Genomic DNA, 18,194 nt, shown 5'->3' with positions numbered 1-18,194 from the left:
AGAAAGGCACATGACCCATTCAGAAGCAGTGAGGTACAAGACTGCTGGATTTTAACTAGAAAGGTATAACTGAGCAGCCATCTTGCCACGATGAGGCAAGAGTCTGAGAGCACAATCAATACAGAGGTATTAAAACAAAGAGACAAGTCTAAGTAATTCCTTTCACTCTGAATCAAGCCATGCATGAAACCTGCTCTGCAAAGATTTTTAGTTATGTGAGTAAATAAAATCCCTTCTTGACTCAAGCCAGTTTGAGGTGAGGTTTCTATAATTTATAACCAAGAGCTGAAACCGATGTAAATTTCAAGTAGATACCAAAAAAGTGGGGAGGTTCCTGGAAAAGAGGTTTGTACAAAGCACAAACCATTGACCAACTCTAGAACTGCTATAGGTTACTCCAGACATTTAACAGTATGAAATCTCTGAAGCTGATTTCTATTTTCTGCCCCCAAACAAAAGGGCTACAATAACTGAGGGTGGGAAAAGTAGAATAAATAAGTCTTTTAAAAGGAACATGAAGGCAAAGTCTCCTTTTTGCCTTCATTTTTCTGAGTACCACCTGCCCCAGCCAATACATGTTTACTCCAAATTAACACTGCATTTAGATATCTCATTTTATAGAGCTCTTCGAATGTTTCAGCATTATTAGTTCTTACGACATACATGTTACATCAATACACAATGGTGACCAAAGCCTCTTGCAAGAAACTTAAGGAATTAAGTAGCAATTTCTAAAATACCTAAATTTTAAAAGTAATTCTTAAGCTTACATGTAAGGCTTTATCTGAACATCCATGAAGCTTCAGATTCCAACTGCTTTACAATCAAAATTTCTCCCCCTCTTACTCCTTCTTTCTTGAGGAAAATAATACATACATTTAATGGGGCTGTTAGGTATTCAACATGAGGAAAACACTGGAAAAAACAACACAGCAACTCAGTAACTCCCTTCCACCCCTCACCACTCTATCTCATCCCACCCAAAAACGGGAGTGTTGAGGGTATAAAATAGCCAAGGTTTTAAACGATAAAAAATTTATGGGATTCTTCCAGAAAAACACAAATCTGCTCAATACAAAGTATGTACATTAGAAAACATAACTAGAATATTTTAGCCATTATTATATACAAAAAGGCAGAGAGAGGTTTTCTTTCATGAAATCTGGATTGCAGATGTCTGGCAAAAAAAAAAAAAAAATTAATAATCTATCACAAAGTCCCACAACTAGTGATTCAAAATGAAAGCTTTCACTACTTACACCATATGTAAATATACATAAATACTCGCTGCTTATAATCCCTTGATCTGAAGAGAAAGAGAACTGATACTCTACTGTGAAAATGGTCAGTGGGCAGACATTTTAAAATCCTTTCCCACATGAAAAGATTCCTGAAAAAGAGATCAGAAGACAACAGAAAAGCACTCAATATATATGGAGTTGTAAAGCCCGTATGAACTAGTATCTATTACACAAAGAGGGAACATGCAACAAAGTGATTAGGAAAGTCAAACATGAATTAGTCCAATAACACAGGCAAACATAAACCCTAAAAAGAACTTTATGGAACAGAAATCCACACATCTCAAAAAGACGTCTATTATTAATGATGAAACACTACCAAACTTTGAGGCTCCAAGTACTAAACCTTAAATCAGTAAGAAATTGGTATGCCTTCACTAAGGGAAAAAAAAGTTTAAAACAGTACATAATGAACAAGGCAGAATATATATTTTTAAAATGCAAACATATATCAAAAAGACTATTATGTACAAGGCATTAATTTTAAGGGCACTAAAATAAAATACTCCAGTATATTCTGAATAGCCACTGTCTGATTCTATTAAACAAACTTTCACTGTACCTAAAAATGTAAGCTCTATCTCATGGAGCTTATGTCCCGCTCTTGAAAATAATTCAAGGTACCAATGGTGAATGCTAAGATTCTGTACTTGGTTTCCACAGTCTCCTGTATTATTCTCAAACACATCATCTGATTAATGTTCACAATGCAAAGACATTTCCATCCATATAAGTAAGAAGGCAGGACAATGATGACAATATCAATGCAAATACATATAGGACTTTTTATGTACCAGGGACTGTTTCTAGCACTTTACAAATGTATAATCTTCAACACAATTCAAAGAAGTAGGGTGGTATTCTCACCCTATTTAGCAAATGGAAAAAATGAGTCACAGAAAAGTTAAGGAACTTGCCTAAGTTCACACAACCAGTATGTAGCAGAGCCACAATTCAAGACAGTCTGGCTCTCCACTCTATGCTCTTAACTTTTACAGTTCGATTCCAGCAGTCGGCTTCAATTTCAAACTTTTCTTTCCCTCTAATCTATTTTACCACTCTATGATTCAGTTGCTTGTCTGGAAAAATGGGGTTAATAACTGTTCTTACCTTACACAGTTGTTCAGTCCTTACATGAGGATTAAATGCAACAGTCTATATAATATGCCCGGCACATACCAGTATTACAGCAGTGGTTCTCAAAATACCTATCAAATGTCTGTCACTGGAGTTGGGAATCACTGCCATAACACTAACAGTCAGAATCTACCAAAAAGAATGGTCTCAATGTGTCCTTCACACTTCTCAAGTAATGCCTAAGTAAACCTGACGTTCCCAATCACTGCCATTAAAACAAGTCCACCACAAAAATACACATATGGACAACTTAGGAACTGCTTCTTCAGTCTGGAACTTCCTCTCCATTATTCTGTGTTCCCTCAATGCCCCCTCCCCCACTCCCACCCAATCACAAAAATAGAGTTCATTCTGGTAGAAGCAGACACTAAAAAAATTTCTCATATACCAAACTGGACTTGTGTTTTAAGACACAAACTTCACTTGGTATTTTAACATCATTTTCATCTGCACATTGTGGTGCGGGTGCTCTAAAACATTTCAAGCAGAATGCTACTCTCGGCTTGCCTTCACCAAAGGGCTGCAAAACTATGGAGGCTGAAAGAACAACAGCAATTCTCTAGTCCAGGGTCTAGTGCTCATCAACATTTAAGTTTGCTCCTAATTTCTTGTTGTGACAACATTCTGGGACATTTCTCACCATTCAATCGTGTTAGAGTTTCTCTTAAGGTACAGATGGAAGAGGAGAAACACTGGATGGATCCCATGGCGCTTTCGTATTCAACTTGACAACACAGCATCAAATTGTACTCCTCAAAGTAGCTGTATTACTTTAAACACCTAAGGGTATGAAAGTATCGATAGGGAGGTGGGTAGGAAGGGAAAAGAACATACCACTGATTCAGGTTCAAAACCAACCGGAATTTGCAATTTGTTTAGTTCTCTGTCTTTCCTCCTTCTAAATTCCCATGAAACTGATAGAAAAAAATTTAATAAATAAACTGATAAAAGAATCAGCACAGGAGAGTATAATAAATTTGGAAGCATTTCTATGAAGAGTTCACAGGCAAGAGCAGGCAAGGAAGGGGTGATAACCAAGTAAACACCAAGGGGGTTCCAAGTTAGAACCGCTGGGTAGAGAGGGCAGGAGTGGGAAGAGATGTGGAAAAGGTGGAAAAGGTAGGCTAGCTTTTCCCCAGGAAGTGAAAAGAAGAAAAGAGAACAAGAGTGAGCTCCTCATGCCTACTTTATACAGAGATTACATGCATCCTGGAATTCATCCCCAGGCCCCAGAAAAGGCAGGGGAGGGGAATGGCTAAAGAAACTGAACAAACCACTTCTGCAGGCACTTCCTCCTCAAGCCAGATACCAGCCAGTTCATCTTAACACTATACCTGCCAGGCAAAAAGCATCGCCCCAATGTTTCCAATGAGAGCTAGTCAGCCTTTCTAGCGGTCATCCTGCCATGGGGAAGACCAGGATCAAACAAGTGAAGCAATAACCTCAGCAGAAATAGAGATGATTCAAGAAACAGAAAACAACTTTTTTCAAAACTTATTTTTCTTAGAGTGATTAGAAAAGATCATATATCCATGTCTCAAGCATCAAGATGTTGCAAAAAAAAAATAACCAAAAACAAAAGAGTTCTTGTAAATTAAAATATAACTACTGAAATAAAAAGTTCAGTTAGAAGAGTCAGAAAATTAAAGTAGGAAAAAAAAACAAAAGGAGACAGAAAACCTGGGAGGAAAAAAAAAGAATAAAATTCAGGCGTTTTCACCATCCAATGAATAAAATAGGGGAGAAATTATCAAAGAAATTTTTCCAAAGCTAAAGAAAAACAGAAGTTTTTATCTGAAAGGAACTAAAAAGGACTCATACTTAGGCACATCCTCATGAAATATCTTGATCCTTATTCAACATCAGAGACATCAGAATAAAGAAAAAAGTCTAAAAAGTTGTGAGGTGGGAGGAAACCTACAAATGAATAAGCCTCTGACAGGCATTAGCTATCTAGAACATTAGCAACACTAGCTGCTAGAAGATAATACAGGAAAGCTACCAGAGCTCTGAGAGAAACTTAGTTTCAATGTAAAATTCTACATAGGCTACTATCAATCAAGTTTGAAAGCAAAATAAAAGCATTTTCAGACACAGAAGGACTCAACAAGTTGATCTGTTAATTTTGTACCCTGAAGAAGATAGCTGAGGAAAAACACAGAACAAGAGTGAAAAGCCAAGGAAATAGGAAATACACAAGAAAATGGTGACACTAACCCAGGAGTCCAGTGAAAAGAAATCCCAGGACTGCAGCTGTACAGCAGACCTAAAAAGCAATGAGTCCACATTAGAACAAGAAATCAGGAAGACCCAAAGAATGTTTTCTCAAAGAAGAATCAAATAAACTCCAGGAACTAGATAAAATGAGTAAGAAGCTAGAAAACATTAGTGAAATGATAAAGATAGCATATGCTACTTCTTCCAACATGAAAAGAAAAAAAAAGGGAAAACAAAAAATCATGATCCTAGCATAGATCCATCAAACTAACACATGACAATGATTTTGAGCAATTAAGTGTGAGGAAAGTAAACCCATTTAAACAAGATGCTGGGAACATTTTCCTTCAGCTGATCAAGGAATATGACACTGGACTTTTAAAGATGAAAATATAATTCTAGTGTAAAATTGTTTCCTCTTCCAAGATGTCCTTTGCCCTCTCTTCTCTGAGTCATTCATTCATTCACTTACACAACAACAAATATTTACTCAGCACCCTACACATCAGGCACTGTCCGAGGAGCGGGACAGAACAGTCAGCAAAGAAGACAAGACCCTGCCCTTGTGGAGCCTGACTCCAATGACAGATGAGTCCTCCTCCAAGCTCATGTTAAACGGTTCTCTCTCCTATGAAGCTTTCACTGAACTTGAATGTTAGGCTAAGTGCTTGTCTTGTACTTTCCCTAAAGAACTCCAACTCTTTACAGAATCAAATTTAGCTTTTTACATATGCATTACCTTAACCAGTCTGCAAACAATGCAACAGCAGCAACATTTCTTAAGAATTATTTGTACCTCTAACACATAGCACCAGGCCTAGATCAATAAATGTATTTTGAACCTTTCCATTCAACCAAAATGTAAATAAAACTGCCAAGTAAAATGCAAAGCACTGTACCAATGCTAATCATTATTTAATAGATGAGGAAGCTGAAGATCCAGATTATAAAACTAGTTTCTGGAAGAACCAAAACTAAAATCCAAAGTGCTAGGTTGAATTAAAATAAGTGGTCAAATAAAAAGCTGAGTCAGAGTAGGAGAGACCAACCCTAGGCCTTTTCTTAGAACATTTCCAAATACACAATAAACGTCTAAGATGTAGACTCTATTTCTTCCATATGTCACGGCATAGCTTAATAATTTTGTAAAGATCATTTTGAAAGCCTCTAATCAAATATATAATCTATCTTTAAAAAGCTTCAATTTCACAGAATTGTCTATTTTTACTTTGCATAAATGCATAAATACTTGAAATGCATAAATGTTCAGAGGCTAAATGCATTTAACATAAAATATATTGGTTTTTAAAATGTCCTCACAAGAAAACCTTCAAAATTATTGCCATAAATATTTTGTGTATTTATTCCCATAATTACTGGACTTTTTATTCTTTTTAAACTTGAAAACACTAAAAAAAAAAACACCTGAAATGATTACATTAACTTCCAGTAATAACAACAAAAGGCATATGGTTTGAGTTATTGGGATATACACTTGCAAAAATTAGCAAAAAATTTAATTTACATAAATATAACTTCTATAAAAATCAGGGAACTAACACAACAGATCCTGTTATTTCACACTTTCATAGGTTACTGATAAGCACATATACTTTGGTATATGATCATATCTGTTCAATAACCCACATCATTAATACTTAATAGTAGTAGCTATGAAAATTACAATTTACCTACAAAAATACAACACTAAATAGATGAGTTAGATTGTCTATATTCACAGAAGAAGCAGTCATGGAATTGTTCCTATTTCAGTTCAACAAACATTTATCAAGGTTGCTAGATGCCAGTAGCTATTCTAGGCACTTGTAATAGTTTCACGATGAACATATAAAAATTTCTGCCCCTAAGAGGCTTACAGTAGGGGAAAGCAACTGCTAAACCTTTTCTCCTAAAGACTAAAAGCTGACTAATAATTAAATGTGATTTCCAAGTACAGGATAGCCACAGAAAAGTTATCTACACATAGGTTTCAACAAACTCTAGTTTTAAATATTATTTTTTTAAAAAGTCACTTATTAAAGATACATAATACCAGGACATGAGTTGTGTGTTGTGAGTTTGATCACAGAATCAGGAGTTTAACTTACATATACTTATTATAGTTTAACTTATATATAGTATTAACTTACAAACCAAAAGATTCAATAAATACTAACCAAATAGTGATTTCTACTCTAAATGCAACTAGAAGACTCAAACTTTTATCACCCACTGAAATATAAGAAAGTTTCACCTTCATTCTCCCTCTAGTACTACCACCATTACCCGAACTACCATTCGTTATTGGCTCAACTGCCAACAATCCAATCCCAAACTCTGCTACTCAGGCTCAGTTTAACCACTGAGAGCTCTAATTAACCCTCAAATTTAATTCTATGTTTTTATCTTTTCCTAGGTATTTCCCAACGGAGAAGGCAATGGCACCCCACTCCAGTACTCTTGCCTGGAAAATCCCATGGACAGAGGAGCCTGGTAGGCTGCAAGTCCATGGGGTCGCTGAGGGTCGGATACGACTGAGCGACTTCACTTTCACTTTTCACTTTCATGCATTGGAGAAGGAAATGACAACCCACAGCAGTGTTCTTGCCTGGAGAATCCCAGGGACGGGGGAGCCTGGTGGGCTGCCGTCTGTGGGGTCGCACAGGGTTGGACACAACTGAAATGACTTAGCAGCAGCAACAGCAGCAGGTATTTCCCAAAGAAAATGTCAGGGCATAAAACCTCTAAAAGAGATTTTAGAAGTTAAATTTCTAAAAGATTTTGAAAGATTTTGAAAGTCTTTAATATCTATGCTGACAATAAGATAACTGGTTTTTTGACTTTTAAAATGACATGTGAAATACTCATAAAACTATTAGCAAACTGTCAAGCAAGCCTGCAATGTAAGAAAACACCACTACCAACAATAATAATAAAATGCAAAGGACAAGCACTAAAAATAAGTAAGAGAGTCAATACACAAATGACAAGATGCTTAGTCTATCCAGCAGTCAAAATATGTAAGATAATAACAGTAAAAATTATAAAATAATGGCAGCTAGAATTTATTGTGCTCTTATGTAAGAGTGAATATGCAATAAATACTTAACTAATTCACTAGTCAACCAATTACCAAATAGATAAACTACCTGGGAAAATACGGAAAGCTTCAAAGAAGAGGTGATAACTGAGCTAGTCCTTCATGGATGCAAACTCACTAGGCAAAGACTAGGGGTAAGGAGAAACACTCAAAGGTGGGGGAGCAGATGAGGCAAAAGCATATACCAAAACACTAAAACACGAACCCAGCCTTTATTCTAGGAACCCAGTCTTACTGTGAAGCTGAAGTAACTTCATCAGATTTTTTCTCTATCTTTAATTTTTAAAGAACTATTTGATCAAAAAAACAACAGCACCTATGACATCTCTTACCCGTGGAATATAAAAAGAAATACAAATGAACTTACTAGTGAAACAGAAACAGACTCACAGACTTGGAGAACAGGCTTCTGGTTGCTGGCGGGAGAAGGGTCAGGGAAGGGACAGCTGGGGAGTTTGGAATGGGTATGTACATACTGCTATATTTAAAATGGATAACCAACAAGGATCTACCATATAGCATATAGAAGTCTGCTCAGTGTTATGTGGAGTGGAGGGGGGCTTGGGGGAAAATGGCTGAATCCCTTTGCTGTTCACCTGTTCCCCTGGAACTATCACAGCATTGTTAATCAGCTATACTTCAATACAAAAAAAAAAAGATAGCAATAGAACTCAGTTCTATTTTGATTTTCAAAATCAAGAACAGTTCATCGCTAATGAGATTTCTTTCAAAGACAAGAATAATTCTACACAAAGGGTATTATTTAGGTGGTTTTCTGAGAGTCAATCCTCTTAAAATAAATAAAAAATGTAAAAGAAATTGCCAACCTAGAATTCTTTACCCAGCAAATATATCATTCAAAAGTTAAGTGAGATAACATTTTCATACAAGAAAAAAACAAAAAAACGAGAGCGATTTTATTACCATCATAAGGAAACACTAAAGAACACTGTTCAGGCAACTGAGAAATGCAAAAAAAGAATAAAGAGCAAAAAAAGTATAAATTTAAACACCATCAAAAATAAGAAGAATTATTATTTAAACAGCCTTGTGCTGTTTAAAATATACACAGAATTACAAGAAACAACAAAGCATGTAACAAAAACCCAAACAGCATATAAAGCCTAAAAGAAAATTTTCTGTACTCTTAGGAAAAGACTGGAGTGAGTATTAACAGGTCGAGGACAACTGTTTCACTTGTCACGTTTTTTGAAAGCCATGCCTCTGAAATTCAAACAATCAAGATTATCCTTCCAGTGAACATTCCTAAAAAAAATCAAATATTAAACAGGATGATAACTATCCCTCACACTGCCAACCTTCATAACAATGGTACGTTTTTAAAATAATACATAAATGAAGGAAAAGTAGCATAAGTAGCATAAAAAAGCAGAATATTTTTGAGATTTAACAAGAGCTGCTATCAAGGCAATACCCAGAAAGAACATATGTACAGCTCCTGAGCCATCTCATGCAGTTCTGGATTCCTTTTTGTGTTTGGGAATCAGACCCTTCCATACTTCCCCAGGCCCAAGGAAAACCAACTTGTGAGAATAATAATTAGACTATTTCAAATGTATGATCTCCAAACATGTTAGGTGGAATCTGCCTTCTAAAAAGAAGTGCAAATAGGGTAAAATCCTTCCTTTGATAATTGGTGAAGGAGATACCTGAGAATAATTATCCCATCCAAATCTACCTTTTAGAACTATAGTATACCTTCATGGTTTCTATTTATTAACCACAGAAATAAAGTATTTTTGTATACTTAGAATACATAAAAGGCTGTATTCTTCCTATGGACTCAAAATGGTAACATTAATATTTAGAATAAATAGATATTCCGTTTCATACAGTATTACTCCGTATTTCTACCCGGTAACTTTAAATACCAAATGCACTGAGTTTAGCCCTGAAATGGTTTTAAAACATTTCCCTAACTGGAGTATAATTATTTTCAATTAAAGCATTGTTCTGCCATTCAGGAGTCATCTGATTTACATAAATGTTAGTTAAGCACCATAGAAATTCTAAAATATATAATTAGAATGTCACAAATCACTTAATCCATTCTGTCAAAACAGGGATTATTTTAACTTCTGTTTCACTTCGTTTAAAAGAAAACCTATTTACTTTATTTTCTGTAACAGAAAAAAAAAATTAGTAGGATAAACTTACAACATACTTCCCCAATCAAACTTTAAAATGATTCTGGTTAACCACAAATTGACTCAAGTAGTTAAGTATTTTTCCGAATGTATTTTACTGAAACATGTCTGACAACATGTAATAATGACATGTAGTTACTGGGATACTGTTTTACAGAATTACAAATTATTTCACTGATTTATTATTCTTAGTCATTCGCAGATTTTAAAAAGGTCACTTTGGTCTTGTAAATTATCCAAGTTAACTAGGTGCATTGCTAGGCTAAAGTAAACAATTTTGTAAATAGCTCTTTTACTTAGGGTTAAAACATAGCCATAAAATTTATCATTAAATAACACATTCTCACTAAGCTGAATTTACCAGAAAAAAAAATTATAATTGAGCTCTATTAATTTCAAACATCCTGAGATATTTGGGGAAATAAGACAAAAATTATTCTTCAGTTATTTTTAAGATTCAGAAACATAATACTTCAACTGTTTATCAACCATAGGTTATAATACAAAAAAACTTATGATAAAGAAACACCATAAATATTACAAAAATAAAATTCTAGCCATAACCTACTGAACTCAAGTTAAAAAAGAACATGCAACACTGATTCCAAATGAAGAAGAGGAGTGCCATGGTGGTTTCTCGGTGACTAAACCAAAAATTATCCTAATAAATGAATTAAACAATCATATGACTCCTGTATTTGCCACACAAAGATCTGTGACTAATTCTCACACCTCATACTAGATCCTTTTACACTGTGAAGTCTTTTCTTTCTTCACACTAATATTTTCCTTGTAACAAAACACTGTATAGTCAGCTTCTAAAATATGAATCTTTAGAAATGAGATTGGCAAAACAATTTTAAAATACTTACTGTTTTGTTTCGTAATCTAATTATGTCTGAGACAGAGCCAGCTCCACAGTACTCCATAACAATCCAGAGGTCTGTGTTCTTAAAGTAACTGCCATAGTACTTTACAACATATGGGCTAAAGAAAAATATATAGACAATTAAGTTCAGTTAATTCTCAAAGAAAATTATTTCTTAATACCAATGCAAAGTATTTTCAGCATTTCATAATGTTTCAATAAGTAAACTTAATGAGTAAACCATTATACATGGCATTGTCTCTATGTAGGGTACCGACTATGTATAATTAGGCTTTAATTCACAGATGAAATTTAACAGGATTACAAACCAGAGGAGGTCCAAATGTTCTGAGTGATTCCCAAGAAAATAAAGCTTTGTTTTGGCAAAGGACACACTATTTAACATTAAGGAACAAATGAAAATATTTTACTTTAATTAAAGCATTTTAAACATAAGTCTTTAAAGGATTTTATATCCAAATATTAACTCAACTTTGTATTTCAATAAGGCCCCCCAAATTTTTTAAATTCTCTTTTATTTTGACCTTTAAAATCCTAGAGAAAAATAATAATAATTTTTTTGCTTTAAATTCATATAATTAAAGTTACTGACAATTTAAAATATTTCTGAGATGAGGTCTTAGGTTTTTTAGAGTAGAATAAACTATGTAGCCAAGTTGCTTTTAGGAAGACTTAAAATGGGGCAAATGACCATCACATTATTAAGGATATGCTATGTACAGTGATGTATAAAATATCCTGTCCAACTCAAAAAGGCAGAATATCAACATTCACAGACTAAATAAAAAGATGAAAATATATAAGGAAGCATAAAGGAGTACACAGCTTAAATACTCTAAGAGCCCAAGGTGGAAGAGACCATGGAAGAATCACACTAGAGGACTTTGCAGAAATGGTGGGATTTGAATTATGGGGGGAAAAAAACGTTAAAACTTCAAGATATGGGTGTAGAAGAGAAATAAGAACATTTGGAAAAGAGAAAGACCATGAGCAAAGGCACAAAAACAGAAGGGGAAAAAACCAAGAATGACATGTTTAGAGGACAACTTGTTCAACAGCTATTTCCACAGAGAAGCAGCTATCATGAAAAGTGGCATCAGTGTAAGATAAGAAGACACAGGAATCAAATAAGCAAAACAGAGCAATAGAGAATGGAAAGTACTATAAAATATGACATAAAAAAACTACCAAAAGAACAGATTAAGAGAATTCGGTCGGGGAAAGACTTCTCAATAAAGCCTTTGTGATTTTAGCTGTCTTGAAGTCAAGGGTAGAGCTGACTGGTTGGAGCTTAAACTGAAACAGGCACCTACAGGGCTAGAATTCAGTCCCGTTTTATCCCTACTGCTCCTCATTCCCTCTTGCACAGGCTTACTTTGGTCTCCTTGTAGTTTTTGCCCCCATTTTAATCTATGTTCCGTATAATTGACAGGTAACTTTCCTTTAAAACAAAAGTCAAAGCTAACCATGTTGCCTTCCTGATTTTAAAAAACCTCCAATGACTCTCCATTACCAAAGGGAAAAAGAACTGCTTCACAACACATACAAGACCTTTCAGAGTCTACCTCTCTACCCACATCTCTCATTGCTCCCCATCTCACACCTTAAATTTGCAGACAACACTCAACTTTGCTAGGTGGAGGGACTGGGAAGTATTACCAAGAGTTCATAAATATTCACTAAAACATTTAAAAGTACTTCTTTACAAATGAATCTACACTATAGAGCCAGAACTTTAACTGATAGGAAACATAAAAAAGCATTCTTGACAACGCTTCCTTGGGGTATGACTGCCTGTGTAGAAACTTTCATACGAAGTACTGCTCTTATACCTGGCTGTACACCAGAATCACCTGTGATCCAGGTCCCATACCTTAGAGCCTCTAACTAAATAGGGCTCTTAAAACCTCTACAGGTGACTTTGATATACACCCACAGTCAAGCTTCACTCCAGAAGATAGATGGTGTATCCTTCAGAGAACTTCTTTAAATATTAATTTTCTTTTTCAAAATCTTGAAGTGTTAACTTAGCAATGCATTCAAGATTATGTTCACTGAAAAGCACACAGAAAATATATATTTTATCTTGCAATCTACACTAAGAAATCAGCAACTCTAAGGGTAGGATTGACAGCTCCTACAAAAATTAGAGATTCTAAACTGGTCAGAAACCTAAAACGGCAGTTCCATCTCTTGAGGGATGAGTCAAGGCAACACCTTTGGGGAAAGGTGAAATTCTCTTCAAGTGGCCCATTCCAATACACAGTCGGTTAGATGGACCAAAGTCCAACAATTCTACATTAAAATTGGCCTCAATAATTTTAACCTGGGACACATACTCAAATCCAGTTTTTATCATTCATCTCAGCATTCATTCACTGACCCTCAACTCAAGCCAAGCATCAGACCACATAAACCAGACAGACACAATTCTGCCCCTCCTACGGCACAAAGTAGCCTGAGATACTCAGGTATTCCAGAAGCAAACCAACAAATAAATATGATTACTAACTGTGGTAAGAAGAGGAGTGCTATGAGACGAACTGGATGAGACTTTATTTCACATTCACTATTTCTGCTAGTAAAACTGTCCCTGCTGCTGCTAAGTCGCTTCAGTCGTGTCCGACTCTGTGTGACCCCATAGACGGCAGCCTACTAGGCTCCTCTGTCCCTGGGATTCTCCAGACAAGAACACTGGAGTGGGTTGCCATTTCCTTCTCCAATGCATGAAAGTGAAAAATGAAAGTGAAGTCACTCAGTCGTGCCTGACTCTTAGTGACCCCATGGACTGCAGCCTACCAGGCTCCTCTGTCCATGGGATTTTCCAGGCAAGAGTACTGGAGTGGGGTGCCACTGCCTTCTCCGAAACTGTCCCTAGTTCATATGAAAGAACAGAATAGTGCAAAGGAAGCTGCTAGAGGAGAGTCTGAGCCCTTGATCCTTCATAACTGCTCACTTATAAGTAATATGAGGGCTTCCCTGGTGGTTCAGCTGGTAAAGAATCTGCCTGCAATGCAGGAGACCTGGGTTCAATTGGGAAGATCCTCTTGAGAAGAGAATGTATACCCAGTCCAGTATTCTGGCCTGGAGAATTCCATGGACTGTATAGTTCATGGGGTTGCAAAGAGTCAGACACGACTGAGTGACTTTCACTTTCACACACTTTCCATGGTAGCCCCTGCCTTGGGAAGCACTGAAATATATGAAAAACTTTGCAAGTAGACATGGGTAAGCTTTTAACAAAATATTCTCCCTCCATTCATGCCTGTGGATTATAAATAACATTTGGAAAAGAAAAGAAATGCTTAAACTCCAAAGTTTATATGTAATAATGGTCATCCTTGCTTTCTGTTTTATCCCCAATACCTCCCTTCTTATATTACTCACACAAAAGCAATGAATAGGTAAACAAATTAACAATCCCAAAAAAATTAATAGAAGGGACCTAATTCAGTCCTCCCTAAAGTAATAACATTTAAGCTGGTGTCAAAGGTTAGCTAGAAGTTAATCAGTTATAAAGAGCATTCTGGTACCAAAAACTGTCTGTACAAAGACCCTGAGGAGAAAAGGAGCAAATTATTGTTGAGGGATCAGTGTACCTAGAATAAAGTGATTGAAAAATAAAGCAGAACACAGACGGAGGTAGGAGCTAATGATGAAGGGCCTCAAAACCAAAGAAAGGAAGCTGGGCCTTAACAGATACACAAGAGAAGAATTTTAAGCAGAGGAAAGACACGATCTAATTTATACTTTCTTTTTACACTTACGATTTATACTTTTAAGATTCCTCTGGCTGTTGTTTGAAAGCTGAACTGTAGGAAAGTACACATGCACATGGGTAGACCAGTTAGAATTTTCTGTTGCCAGACACTGTATTAAGCGTATCATTTTATTTTCTGTATTTGTGCCAGGGTGACATCCGGGACCTACTGACAATGCCTCCACTGTTCCTCTCAGGCTGGGTAATTACTGTGAGCAGATCTTACATATGCAAACAAGCTAATCTGGAGTACATTCTCTCAACCACCTCCAGGGCTACTACTCCCCAGCCCTAATCACCCTAGGGCCATATACCAGACAACTAGGGACAGCCTCCAGCATAATGAAATTATTCAGTCCAGCCAACCCTAAACCTATTTGTTGGATTCTGCTGTTCTCCCAGGAGAAGATGAGCCCACATCCTTCTACTCAACCATCTTGGATTCAGAATGCCTCAGAAAGCATTACCACGAATAAAGCGAGTGGAGGTGATAGAATTCCAGCTGACCTATTTCAAATCCTAAAAGATGATGCTATGAAAGTGCTGCACTCAAGATGCCAGCAAATTTGGAAAACTCAGCAATGGCCATAGGACTGGAAAAGGTCAGTTTTCATCCAATCCCAAAGAAGGGCAATGCCAAAGAATGTTCAAACTACCCCACAATTACCCTCATTTAACACACTAGCAAGATTATGCTCAAAATCCTTCAAGCTAGGCTTCAACACTATGTGAACCAAGAACTTCCAAATACACAAGCTGGATTTACGAAAAGGCAGAGGAACCAGATATCAAATTGCCAACATCTGATGGGTCTTAGAAAAAGCAAGGGGATTCCAGAAAAGCATCTACTTCTGCTTCATTGACTATATTAAAGCCTTTGACTGTGTGGATCACAACCAACTGTGGAATATTCTTACAGAGATGAGAATACCAGACCACTTTACCCGCCTCCTGAGAAACCTGTATGCAGGACAAGAAGCAACAGTTAGAACCAGACAGGGAACAACAGACTAGCTCAAAAACGGCAAAGCAGTACGTCAAGGCTGTATATTGTCACCCTGCTTATTTAACTTATATGCAGAGTACATCATGGGAAATGCCAGGCTATATGAATCACAAACTGGAATCAAGAATGCCAGGAGAAATATCAGAAATATCAACAACCTCAGTCATGCAGATGATACGACTCTAATGGCAGAAAGAGAGGAGGAACTAAAGAGCCTGTTGATGAAGGTCAAAGAGGAGAGTGAAAAAGCTGGCTTAAAACTCAACACTCAGAAAACTAAGATCATGGCATCTGGTCCCATCACTTCATGACAAATAGATGGAGAAAAACTGGAAACAGAGACAGACTTTATTTCCTTGGGTTCCAAAATCACTACAGACAGTGACTGCAGCCGTGAAATTAAAAAACACTTGTTGCTTGGAAGAAAAGCTATGACAAACCTAGACAGCATATTAAAAAGCGGAGATATCACTTTGCTAACAAAGATCCGTATAGTCAAAGCTGTGGTTTTTCAGTAGTCATGTATGGATGTGAGAGCTGGACCATAAAGAAGGCTGAGCACCAAAGAATAGATGCTTTTGAACTGCAGTGCTGGAGAAGACTCTTGAGAGTCCCTTGGACTACAAGGAGATCAAACCAGTCAATCCTAAAGAAAACCAACCCTGAATATTCATTGGAAGGACTGATGCTGAAGCTGAAGCTCCAATACTTTGGCCACCTGATGAGAAGAACGGACTCACTGGAAAAGACCCTGATGCTGGGAAAGATTGAGGGCAGGAGGAGAAGGGGACAACAGAGGATGAGATGGTTGGATGGCATTACTGACTCAAAGGACATGAGCCTGAGCAAACTCTGGGAGATGATGAAAGACAGGAAAGTCTGGTGTGCTGCAGTCCATGAGGTCACAAAGAGTCAGACACAACTTAGCAACTGAATAATAATAAACCCGTTTATTCAGTTCACCCATTCCTTCCCACAGAGACCACAATAAAGGGTCTTGCCCACATTTCCCTCTCTTTCCATCTGCCTCCTGACTGATTGTGGTGTTTCCCCCCATGGGTCCTCCCTCTCTCACCCCTATCCTTCTTGGATCTATGTGTATAAAAATCTATCTCTGGATATGCTAGTCTCATCATAACTGAATAATAATAAAACCTACATTTTAAAAAACAGATGGTGGCTTGGGAGTGGGAGTAGAAGAAACAGAAAACAAAGAAAGATTTTCAAGGTCCACTCAATGCAATTCTTTTTTATTTTATTGGATTATAGCTGTTTTACAGTTTTGTGTTGGAGAAGGAAATGGCAATCCACTCCAGTGTTCTTGCCTTGGAAATTCCATGGACACAGGAGCCTGGTGGGTTACAGTCTATGGGGTCACAAAAGAGTTGTACACGACTTAGCAACTAAACAACGTCGTGTTAGTTTCTGCTACCCATCAAAGTGAATCAGCTACACATATACATATATCCCCTCTTTTATGGATTTCCTTCCCATTTAGGTCACCACAGATACACAATACCAATTTGATGATAATCTATAATGGCAAGTTAGAAGACAATAAGCAAGGTTTCTACTGCATTTTATCCACTGTGTCTCCTTTCAACTGCACACTAAGTATAAATTTAAGATTGACAAATTAAAGATTAAAACTTCAAGCCAGCACTTTGAAAAATTACAAACACAGACACAAATCAGCTCAGAGAGTTCAAGACCTAGGACTTTAACTCAGTCTGTTTCCACAGACATAAATGTCATTCATTCATCACTCATTCATTATCATTTTAAACATAATCAACAAACATTCACTGAACAACATATAGAGTCTTGTGGCAGATGCTAGGGAGAAAAATTGGTAGACTTTAGGCTAGTGACAAACAAGAAAAGGCAGTCCAGGCAACGGGGAACCCATGAAGAGTTTATGCGAGAAAATAATACAATCAAATAGCACTGAAGCAGAAGTATCCAGTGCAAGACTGCCAGAGGTCAAAGGTGACAGAGTCAAAGCCGTGGGCAAGTTAGCTAACTGTACAATTATTTAGATATACTGACGTCTTTCTTTTAAACCACACATTGATTATCAAAGGCTGGAGAGGAAGCAAAGAGAGCTTCCTTCAAAACACTAGCTCAGTGTTACTTATCATTTTAAGCAACACACAAAGTTTTAGTTTGGCCATAACGCCTAAGAATCTTGACTAAGCCACCGTATGGACTTACAGGACATATGAGAACCCAGAAATTCTGTGTATTCTTGACATGGTCAAATACAATAGTTAAATATGACTTTGAAAACTCCAGTGGTTGGAGGGACAAGGAAGATGCAAGTGAAATTACAGCATACACCTGGAAGCAAAAGTGAAACTCGATGCCTTGACAACTGGGGGACCCAGGAGGCAGCCTACTCCTTTCTCCAGTGCCAGCCCCTGCCTCTCACTCTCCTGTCCCATTCACTTCCTCTCCCCATTGAACACTTTCAGCCCAGTGAAACTACACAGCACGCTCCTTTTTCTTTTTGCTTTCTTGGCTTCCTCTCATCTCATGCCTAACGTACCAATCCTTGCCATTCCTCTGTCTTCATTTCAGAAACCCCCAAACTCTTGTCCTAATGGTCTTCCTCTG

At 36.9% G+C, this 18,194-nt stretch overlaps 1 protein-coding gene across 3 annotated transcripts in view; it reads right to left on the bottom strand.

The window, feature by feature from the left end:
* Window positions 1-18,194, bottom strand: part of STK3 (serine/threonine kinase 3) — a 311,132-nt gene that overhangs the window by 238,717 nt on the left and 54,221 nt on the right. For all 3 annotated transcript variants that reach the window (XM_010812167.4, XM_059893297.1, NM_001079607.2), the window contains exon 4: window positions 10,796-10,910. In XM_010812167.4, the coding sequence (XP_010810469.1) occupies window positions 10,796-10,910 (115 nt within the window). The remainder of the gene's footprint in view (window positions 1-10,795; window positions 10,911-18,194) is intronic.

The sequence above is a fragment of the Bos taurus genome, chromosome 14 (genome assembly GCF_002263795.3).
Source record: "Bos taurus isolate L1 Dominette 01449 registration number 42190680 breed Hereford chromosome 14, ARS-UCD2.0, whole genome shotgun sequence".
Classification (NCBI taxonomy): Eukaryota; Metazoa; Chordata; class Mammalia; order Artiodactyla; family Bovidae; genus Bos; species Bos taurus.
The sequence above is the reverse complement of the archived record's forward strand: the minus strand, read 5'-3'. Positions and strand labels throughout refer to the sequence as shown.